Raw genomic sequence first — 11,059 nt, forward strand, 5'->3', positions numbered from 1 at the left:
ACTCTGAGTTTGCACTTACCCTGCTTTCTGAAACGGGTCCCTGGAAACAGAGCTGGCGCTGTTCTGATGTCCTGATGCCGGGCTGACCCCATTCCTAAATATATGACTGTATGGAACCCATCTGGACTTGATATGTCATGTTTACAGACTAAAGCTCTTTTTTCATAGGGATCATGGAAAATCGCCAGAATATGTCGAGTTACACAATAACACATTTATAACATCCTATGGTGATGGAATGGGGTGTAAGTTAGCTGTATTTTTACAGTTTGATTGTTCTTCATTGTAATGCACAATAATATTGGAATCAAACTCTTTAAATGTAGTAAAACAATAATTCATGTTTGATGTCTTTGTTTGAATCCTGTACATTCTGCTCTATTAAAAAGATTTTCCACTGAAATCATGTAGAACATTTATGAGCCGAAAAAGAAAGAGATTTCCCTTCAGCTTTTGTCCTTTATTGAAATGATAGTGACATAAAGCACATTGTGTATTTAGCTCTACTTGTTTACGCATGCGTTTACTTCGAGAACAGCAGTTTAAAAAGAAAAACCCTCAAAAGTTTATTAATACTGTTATCTAAAAGGAAATGAATCAAGTGTTTTATCAAGTAGACAAGTATTACTGTATCATATTCTACTACAGTACAAAAGTTAAGCCCCAACATCAGTGTAGTGTTTTCTCCCTTATCTTTCAAGAGCAAACGGTGAGTTGATCATTACAGGCTTTATAAAGTTAACTTCTTACATCTGTACTGAGAGTCTGAAATGACATTTACAATTTTACATTCAGATCTGATCAGTAGACGGATGAACAGAATATTTGTTAAACAAACAGAATTATATTCAATGAAAGTCATGCACAAGGTAAATAAAAGACTGAAAGAATAATAACTTTGACAATAAAAACAGAACAAGCATCAGAATCTCACACTGATGTTCAGACACGTGTAGAGGACTACAGGTGTTCACACAGATCATTCTCATCAGATATTAAATCAATACTGTCAACCATCACACATTTACATTTATGCATTTGGCAGACGCTTTTATCTAAAGCGACATACATTGTGTTATCCTATACATTTAGTTTCTAAGTATGTGTAATCCCCTGGAATCAAACCCATAACCTTAGCATTGTTCGGCGTCGGTGTAAACTGTTTTCATCACTAGAGGGAGTTTACAGTACTTCTCATTTATAAAGGATGGATCATGAAAGCAGCTGTTACTGCAGATGTTGATGATGTAACACATGATACACGCTTGTTGAACGTCCATCAGCTGATCAAACTTCATTGCATTCAAAGGAGGCGTCAGAACATTACTGCTTCCTCTTAAATCTGTCAGAAAACACAGAACACATGAATGAAGCCGAGAGAAAGAATCAATTCATCACAAGACTACATTACAAATCATTAGAAAAACTCATGAGCGTAACTATGGCAACCGCTTCTCTATTGCGGTGTTTCAACAATCGTAGAATGTGAAATATAAACACTTGCGGCGTGCTCACACCAAACGTGAAGCATTCCGTTCCTCGCCCAATACTTCTCGTGTGTTTAGTTTGTTATATTCGCAAAAGAGACGCATCCAGACACTTCATATTCTTCAACTTGGCCAGAAGATTGAGGCAATATCTTGCAGATGTAAATACAGACATCAAATAGACGTCTGCCAGATGTATGTGTGCTATCAGTGTATGTAAATGACTCGCACACACAGTTTAATTCATGTTTGATCTAAACCCAGCATAAGGTAAAGGTCACGTTAAGACATTTGTTGTAACGCTCTTCAAGAAATCCCTTAGGAAACTCTCACTGAAAGGTTTTCATACATTCATGACATTTTGATTCAGTTGTAATTCGTTACCTGATTGTTGTTTTAATTGTTCAACGCTGTTCCATGACCACTGTCTGTTTGGGGGGGAAATCATCAATTTAACAAACGCATTCAAGAAAATTTACAGTTAATAGATAACGGTGATAAACAAGATGAAGTCAGTTATTATATATCACAATTTTCTCACCAATGACACAAACGCTGAACATTCTGTACGGGATCTTTCCATCACTGCTGGTCTGCTGTAGTTTATAAACTCCATTGTGTTCAGTTGTGATGTCTGTGATGGTCAGATCTCCAGTCTGATGGTTCATCTTCAATCTCTCTGTGAATCTCTCATCATCTGTATATTGGGTCTCTCCCTCTTCTCCATTCTTTCCAGTTACCAGAATGGTGTTATCTTCTAAGATCCACTGGATCTCACCGTCTCTCTGTGCTTCACTTTCAGTGTTTAGAGTGACGGATTCTCCTCTTTTGGCTAACACTGAAACAAAACAGAAAACATGAATCAGACAGACATAAGAAGGATAATACACTACAGATGCCATGTGAGCTGTCATGTAGTATTTGTTACAGGTATTCACATCTTTGCAAGTGTAAAGTCAAATCAAGAAAATCATGAAATAAAAGTGTACAGGTGAACTGATTCTGACAGAACTGTGTCTCTTTTACTGTGTGTTCACACCAAGCGCGACTATTAGCGAGTAGTTGGACGCTTGAACATTTGGATTTTACTCACTTCATTCATGCGTGAAATTTTTGTCATGGGAGGGGCTTCTGCCAGGCGGCTCCCGTCTAATTGCGAAATGGCGGACATGGATTTTGTTGAGCAGGTAGCTGCGCATTATGGGCTATGGAAGGCTGAAGAAAGACATATAGACTCGTTCTGTGCCGTGTCTGGGTCCATCAGATCCTTCAGAGGCGCAGTCCTTCTTTGTAGTTCTGCCTCCGCTCGCTATGTCATAATCACGTCACTACTAGAGCAGGCTCCTGATTGGTTAACGCAGCGCGAATTTTTGCCAAAGTTCATATTTTTCAACTCAAGCGAATAATGCTCATTTTGTGCAATTTGCTTCATTCACGCGGCAAGTGCGTCTATCGCGCCTTTACATTGCCTTAACATGTAAATCACTCGCGCTTAATGCTTCATTCGCGCTTGGTGTGAACACACAGTAAGAGCGTGTTTTTAGTCTTTGCAAAACGCAAACTAAACTTTACATTTACCACTCGATCTCAAACTTAGATGCGAAATACACATGTGTATAATAAAACACATGAGGACATTGCATTGACAACTTTAACAGAATAAAACGCCCGGTTTAAATAACTAAACAAAACAATGTCACCATTATGATTTACTCTCCAACAATAATATTTTCAAAACCGTCAGTAAGTTTTATGGTTTTGGTTGGATATAAGCTAGTTAAACTAAAGATATTTTTGAATTTTCTTAAGTAACTTTATTCATCATTCTGAAGTGCAGCATTTAGTTTTATGAACTGATGAAAAATCCTTCATTCATTATTTTTATTTTTACATTTTCTCGTGTCAATTTTAGTTGCTTTTGTCATTTTATATATAGTGTGGCCGGCTGTCCTTCTGAAACCTTGTACCTCCGTATTTAGTGATTTTGATCTTTTTTGTCATATATCATTATTATTAGTCACCCTTTACGTTTGTCACTGGGTTTTGCAAAAATCGAACCAATAAGACGTATTTAAAAAGTGCTTGTCAACTTTAACAACACGGTATGTAGTCATTCAAAACGTACATTGATTTTTTTACATTTCCTGAAAAAACATGAATTTGGACATCCAAGGTTTTAGAAGGAGACCGATAATGTTTTATACTACGTTTACTGCCATTTTGAGTTAAATTTGTTCCATTTCCCCTTCAGTTTAGTTTTTAGGCCGTTATTTCACTTGATATCAAATAACGGGACCACTTTTCATAAACATTTAAAAACGTATCTTAAAATAAATAATGAAAACACTGTTACTCACCAGAGATGGTAAGACTGAATTTCTTGTATTTCTTTCTTCTGTTGTTGTTGATCTGAACCTGATAAACTCCCGAGTGTTTAACTGTGATGTTTGCGATTGTGACAGATCCAGTCTTTTGGTTCAGGTTCAGTCTGTCTCTGAATCTTACATCATTACAGTCGAATAATTCAGATTTAGAAGATTCTGCGTTGATCCGAGCGATGAGATGCTTTTCAGGCCCAAACTCCCACTGAACGTGATCATCAGTCTGGATTTCAGTAACGCCGGTGATCAGAGAGACAGACTGTCCCAGCACCGCTAGTCTGACCCTCTCTTACATTACAAAGATCATTTATTGAGTTTCAAGCATCAGATGTAATACTTAAAATAAAGCAGTATTTATCATCACATACTCACCCTTGATAATAATATTGAAATGAGAGAACGACACTCCCGTACTGGCGATGATCCACAGTTTATAAACTCCAGCGTGTGTGGTGTTGACATCACTGATGGTGAGATGTCCGGTCTGATCGTTCACCTGCAGTCGGTCTCTGAATCTCCCTTCAAGAACATCACCATTCGTAAAGACGTCCTTGTTCTTTCTGCTGAATCGGGCTATGATGGCGTCTTCATCTTTAAACATCCACTCGATCACAGAATCTGTGTGTTTGTCTGTTAGATCAGCAGGTAGAGTGACAGCATCTCCCTCCATCACTGACACAGACTTTATTTGAGCTGTCAGAAAAAACAAGTTCATATTTTAATATTAATAATCGCAGATCACACTAAAAAATCTATATTAAACACAATTACCTTGGACAACAACATTGAATAGAGAGCACGAGTGTCCGCTCCTGGCGATGAAGCGAGAGCATGATGTCCCGTCACCGCTGCTCATCTTGACTTTATAGAGTCCGGCGTGTTTCATGTTGATGTTTGTGATGGTGAGAGATCCGGTCTTATCGTTCAGCTTCAGTCTCCCTTTGAATCTCCCATCAAGAACACCATCATAAATAAAGAACGCGTTGTCCTTATTATTGACTCTGGCAATGACCTTCTTATCTCCAAACCTCCACTCGATCACGTGATCATCAGACTGTAGCTGAGTAACATTAGTGTGAAGAGTGACCGAATCTCCCTCAGTCACTGACACCGACTTCATCTCATCTGAGCAAGAACCCAGAAGAAATACATTAATATTGTTTAATCTTATATATTGGGTGCTGTATGTGCGTCAAGACAATTTTCCTCTGTCTTTGTCTGATATAATCGTACCTGTTTATTCTGCAAATGTTGTTATGCATTTAACAAAAAACGTACACATAACATTAAAAATGTAATCCATACATCTTATCATTACTATGAAGACTTTCTGTTTCTGTATCAACTGAAGATTAAACTCACTCATTATTTTCTTCACTACAGACATACGGCGATAGAAAATCACACCAGCAGCGATAACAAAAACAGCGATGACCACCAGAGCACATATTCCTCCTATAAGACCTGAAGATAATGAACCTGTAATGATAAGAGAGATGCTTGTGATCATCAGATTCACACTTAAACTGTGACATCAGACTGAAAACAACCGAGATCTGATGAGAAAATCAAGTTGTGTGTTTGTAATGTTCTTCTGCAGGAGATGCAGATGTAAGTATTTGATTGATGATCATGACTTGTGTAGTTTTCTCTCTCATTGTTACCTCAGTGTGAATGGACTGGATATATCTCAGATCAGTCAACTGATATGTACATGCAAATGTGGTCTGTCATGGCTTGATGTTCATCTGTATGATGTGATGTGAGTAAGTCCTAGAATTAAACTTTATTAACTTGCATCAATAAATCCACATATTCACTGAGGAAAACAGGTTAATGATTAATGATATTAATGAACCTTTACTGAGAGAGAACTGAGATACTCACCCCTGATATAAACACTGAACGTCTTGTAAAATGTCTGTTTGCTGTTAATAATCTTCAGTTTATAAAGTCCAGAATCTGATGATCTGACATCACTGATGATGAGAGATCCGGTCTGATCATCCAGCTTCAGTCTGCCTCTGAATCCCTTTTCATCATCATCATATATTGGGCTCTTATTGTCTTCTTTATCACCTTTAGCTATGAGAAGACCTTCATCTCCAAACCTCCACAGTATCAGATCATCTGTCTGTGTTTGGACATCAGTGTGTAGAGTAACAGATTCTCCTTCACTCACTGACACTGACTTTACATCACATGTACCAGAATCGATAACACGTGGAGCATCTGCAAGAAGTCACAGACAGAGATTACATGTAGAGATCTGAGTTTACGGTCTTGATGTCATGTATAATGAAACAACAGTATTGACGAGAAAAACAGTAAACCCTCTCCACTGCTCTTTTTATAACTTCCTCAGCTTTCTATACTATAAGTGACAAAATGAACAATCACAGATAAGAATGAAAAGCCCTGTCATCATTAAAGTCATCATTAAAGTGATGAGAAGGGGTCATTTCATGACAGAAACTATTATTGATGATGAACATTAAATCATAAATTCAGTTATGCAAGACATGTAATGACATACAATAATACATTTATACTCACTAGATACAGTAACTCTGAAGTTCTTGTATGTTGTTCCAGTGTCAGTGATCTCTGCTTGATATCGTCCAGAGTGTTTGACTCTCATGTTCTTGATGGTGAGATCTCCAGTCTGATTATTCACCTCAAGTCTGTCTCTGAAACTCTCTTTATCATCAACATCAACATTGATCTCATTGACATATATTGTTACTAGAGGTCTTTGAGAGCCGTCTTCTCCAACTCTCCATATTATCCTCAGAACTCCCTTCATATCAGTGAGATCAGTGTGTAGAGTAACAGAATCTCCCTCCATCACTGTGATCTTCACTTCATCACCAAACACACCTGAACAACACAAACAGAAGGTCAGAGAATAAACCTGTTATACTGCTGGAAGTGATCAATGATAGACGTGTGAGGAAAAGTTTATTTGGAAAAGCTAAAACTGGAAAAACATGTCTGACAGCTAAACTCAATTATATCTGTAATTTGCTTAAATCTTACTGTTGCTTACGTGTGTCCTGTGACGACATGCAAATGACAACTAAAGTCAGCCAGTAAACAGCCAAGAACCGACATTTAAACTTATTTGACTGAACTAATAATGAAACGAGATTTATCAACATGGTTTTACTATAATAACCAGATGAACTACGGTAGTTTGGTCAAGCCGTTTAACATCAGAGGACGTGAAGACGAATGCAGTTCACCCGTTAGCACAGAAACCAGATTCACGGTCTGCAAAGTGAAAGTGAAAGTGATGAATCAATGCAAACACTTACCGCACATCAGCACCAGAAGCACATTTAAAGATAACACGCTCTTCATATTACTGTTGATTTCAATAGAGAATCAGTAAATAGAGAATCAGTAAATAGAGAATCAGTCGAAGTCTCGAAGAAGATCTGTTGTCTGTCAGTGAATCCGGAGCCGCGCCCGCGCCCGCACCCGCCCACACTGCGCGTGACCACAGCTTCTTCTTCTTCTTCTTCGTCTTCTGCTTGTTCTTCCTCTTCTTCTTCTTCTTCTTCTTCTTCTGCTTGTTCCCCTTCTTCTTCCTCTTCTTGATTTTCCTGTTCTTCTTCTTCTACTTCTTCTGCTTGTTCTTCCTCTTCTTCTTGTTCCCCTTCTTCTTCCTCTTCTTGATTTTGATGTTCTTCTTCTTCTACTTCTTCTGCTTGTTCTTCCTCTTCTTCTTGTTCCCCTTCTTCTTCCTCTTCTTGTTTTTCCTGTTCTTCTTCTTCTTCTTCTTCTTCTGCTTGTTCTTCCTCTTCTTCTTGTTCCCCTTCTTCTTATTCCTCTTCTTGTTTTTCCTCTTCTTCTTCTTCTTCTTCTTCTTCTTCTTCTTGTTTCTTTGGCGGATCGTCGTCTTTAACGGAGCATTACCGCCATCTACCGTGGCAATGAATCAGAGCCTTGTATCTCTACTTACAATGTTGCTGCGTGTTCAGCTCCCCCTTTTATCAAAGGCCCAGATCCGTCCCAGCATAAATTAAATAATTAATAAATAATAATAATACAATTATATTTTATGATTAAACTATAATCGAGTATCCCTTAGAAATTGCATTAATCCTCCATATCCTCCTGCCATATTCAACACTTCCTTCAATAACTGCTGAACCCTTTTTAGTCTCCAACTAATTTCTTCTCTCTTCTGCATATTTATTACAATGTACAATAACATGTCCCCCTGTTTCATTAACTTACACCTTTCACACAAACCTGTAGGGTTTATTAGCTCTTCAGCTAAAACCTGGTACTATGCATCTATCCCCTTGATGTTAATGTTTATTGTACGCTGTCCCTGTTTCTCTAAATAAATAAAATAAATAAATAAAAAATAGGGTGTTTTCCTATTAACTGCATAGTTGAATTAAGACCTGTATGACCCAACCTTAATCTAGATATTATACATTCCTCCTTCCTTCTGCCCCCAGAACCACTGGTTATATTGAATGAAGATGTCTACCCCTTTGTTCATTGTCCCAGATTGATCGGCAGTTTTTAATTATCTCTCATTTTATAATTTATTTGATTTCTCCTTAGCTGTATTATATCCATTACATCCTGCTATCTTTTGCCATTTCTTGTTTTGCTCAAGAAATGGCATTCCCTGATACTCCTTTATGTGCTGGTACCCACAGAAATTACATTTACATTTACATTTATGCATTTGGCAGACGCTTTTATCCAAAGCTACTTACATTGCATTATCCTATACATTTATACATAGCTATCTGCAATCCCCTGGGATCCAACACACAACAATGCTCTTACCACTGAGCTCCAGGAAAATTAAACTACCTTTGTCTGTTCCATCATATACAGAGTTTCCATAATTCCTAAAACTATATCTTGTCTTGTATCTGACCTCTGAATCTATGCACAAGAAGGCAGAACTTGAGTCTGAGCGTATTAAATGCTCGTATTTTATCCTAATGTATTCTTCTGTCAATTCTACCAAATAAATCCACTTTTCGTTGCGGTAAAATCCACAAAGGAGTCGACAATAATGCAACCAAAGATATTAACTGTCTCCTGCCAACTTTCTTATACTTTTTGCCGGGTGATTTTTTTTCTGACATTTTAAGTTTTTCCAATAGTTCAATCCCAACATTTACTTTTCACAAATACTATTAATATTCAAATAAAAAATTTTTTTTTAAATTAAAATACCTAGTTGTAATTTTTGACCCATTTTGGGTTGAGGTTAACCCAGCAGTTATGTTTATTTTTAACCCAATTTTGGGTCAAAAAAATAACCCAGCATGCTGGGTCAAACAGTTAACCCAACCCAGTTGGGTCAAAATAACCCAGCGCTGGGTTCGTCCCTTTTTGACCCAGCGCTGGGTTACTAAAATAACCCAAATTGGGTTATTTTTAACCCAGCATTTTTTAGAGTGTATCTATTACAAATTTCTCATCTGCTTTCTCATAATTCCACTTTCCCACCAATTTCAATGTCTTCAGAGCATTACAAGTTTTCAGTGCTTTTTTGTTTGTTCCAAGAGATCGATTCAATTTGAAGTCATTAATAAACTTATAATAAATAATAAAACAATAATAAATAAAAAGTTTACATTGAGACCACTTTTTCTTATGTATATGGAATTTTCCTAATAGAATAAACAAATGTATAATATGTTGTTGTTTACAGTTCAAATGTCCATTTTCTGTATAAAAAAGCACATTGAATATACAAATATAATTCAATATCCTTCCACAATAATCTTGAGTAAATACAATGAAAAAAAAGATGCAAAATGGTTTCTCTTTCTTGACCACAAAATGCACAGGTATATACAATATTAAGCTTAAATCTTTCCATAACAATGCTTAGCGGGATCAATTCTATGAAGTATTTTGTAAGACACTTCCTTCATTTTGTTATTGATACAAAACTTTCCAAGCTTTAACCCAAGAGATATTACCAAATAGCCTAAAAAAATCTTGCTGCAGGTAAAGACACAGAACAAAGAGCATTCCTTATAATCTTATTTCTACATTTTTGTTTTAAAACATAATTTTCAATGAAAATGTTTCCACAAGGATGACCCATGTTGATTCCTTCTGAAATACAGGTTTTATCCCATTTTATTACCACACACTGTCAAAGGTGACGTGATTGTCTGTAATTTCCTTAATCAAACAGCACATGGCGCACTTGTGCGTGTTTAGTTCACTTCATTTTTAGGCTTGAGGTTCATTACTTATGCTTATGGCAGGACACCCCCCCCCCACACACACTTTAAATAGTGGCTGTTTCAGTGAAGGGTCACATTCACACATTCGTGTTCTCGTGTAAACTTGATTTCTATACTGTCGTTATGTTTCATAACATGTCTGACATGATTTTGTTCTGTTTGTGTTTATGGATTCTGTCTGGTGAGTTTATATTACATTAACGCAGATGAGCGCAGAGTATCCTAACATGACTTCAAAACAAATGTTCTTTACTTTCAGGTGTGTTTGGTACTGAGTTTGTGTCGGTACAAGAAGGAGAGTTTGTTACTCTACGCGTGAACCTCACTGAGCATCAGAGGAAACAGGGAATCTCCTGGAAGTTTGGAGCTAATGGATTTCTCATAGCTGAAGTCATCAAAGGAAACGGTAAACTGAAGATACATGAAGATCAAAGCTGACGGGAGATTCAGAGACAGACTGACGCTGGATCACACAGGATCTCTCACCATCACCAACATCACAGCCAACAAACTTGAATGGACTTTATGAATTGATCAACACCAGCACCAACACCAAAACTCAACACATTCAGCATCACTGTCTACGGTGAGAAGATATCTGAGTATATCTGAAACATATATTCACTTAAAATAAGTCTGGTTATTCCTAAAGCAAATTACCCTGACAGGTGTCTGTGTTCTGCATCTGCAAGACATCGTTTGTTCATTTGCAAAAACGTCTTTGAGACGTCTGCTGTCAGATGTCATTCATGTAGACGTCTGTCAGATGTTTTCCTGATCTTTAGCAGACGTTTTACAGACGTACCTGTACTAGCTAGGTAATTGGTACTCTTATTGTCTTTTAATGTATTTATTCTGTAATGTTTTTCAGCTTATCTGCCTGTTCCTGTCATCACCAATTCTTCAGGATCATCAAGCTCAAATGTGTTGTGTTGTGTTCAGTGATGAA

The 11,059-nt window shown here is 37.2% G+C and overlaps 1 protein-coding gene across 1 annotated transcript; it reads right to left on the reverse strand.

Annotated features, from left to right (window-relative positions):
• Positions 1-410: 410 nt before the first annotated feature.
• Positions 411-7,790, reverse strand: LOC306902389 (uncharacterized protein). The gene is made up of 10 exons (XM_079470907.1): positions 7,186-7,790; positions 6,425-6,748; positions 5,756-6,100; positions 5,231-5,347; positions 4,640-4,993; positions 4,241-4,561; positions 3,845-4,156; positions 2,029-2,325; positions 1,872-1,915; positions 411-1,342 (listed from the first exon to the last, which is right to left on the reverse strand). Exons 1-9 carry the CDS (start codon positions 7,229-7,231, stop codon positions 1,884-1,886), a joined length of 2,148 nt encoding a protein of 715 aa, XP_079327033.1. The 5' UTR covers positions 7,232-7,790; the 3' UTR covers positions 411-1,342; positions 1,872-1,883.
• Positions 7,791-11,059: the final 3,269 nt, after the last annotated feature.

This window comes from Barbatula barbatula, assembly GCF_947034865.1.
Source record: "Barbatula barbatula genome assembly, chromosome: 13".
In the NCBI taxonomy this organism is placed as follows: domain Eukaryota; kingdom Metazoa; phylum Chordata; class Actinopteri; order Cypriniformes; family Nemacheilidae; genus Barbatula; species Barbatula barbatula.

Coding starts and splice junctions, on each gene's coding strand:
- LOC306902389 (XM_079470907.1), bottom strand. CDS start 7,231: ATGAAGAGCGTGTTATCTTTAAATGTGCTTCTGGTGCTGATGTGCG. Junction 4,157..4,240: donor TTTCAATATTATTATCAAGG/GTGAGTATGTGA, acceptor TTGTAATGTAAG/AGAGGGTCAGACTAGCGGTG. Junction 2,326..3,844: donor ATTCAGTCTTACCATCTCTG/GTGAGTAACAGT, acceptor GTTTTGTTTCAG/TGTTAGCCAAAAGAGGAGAA.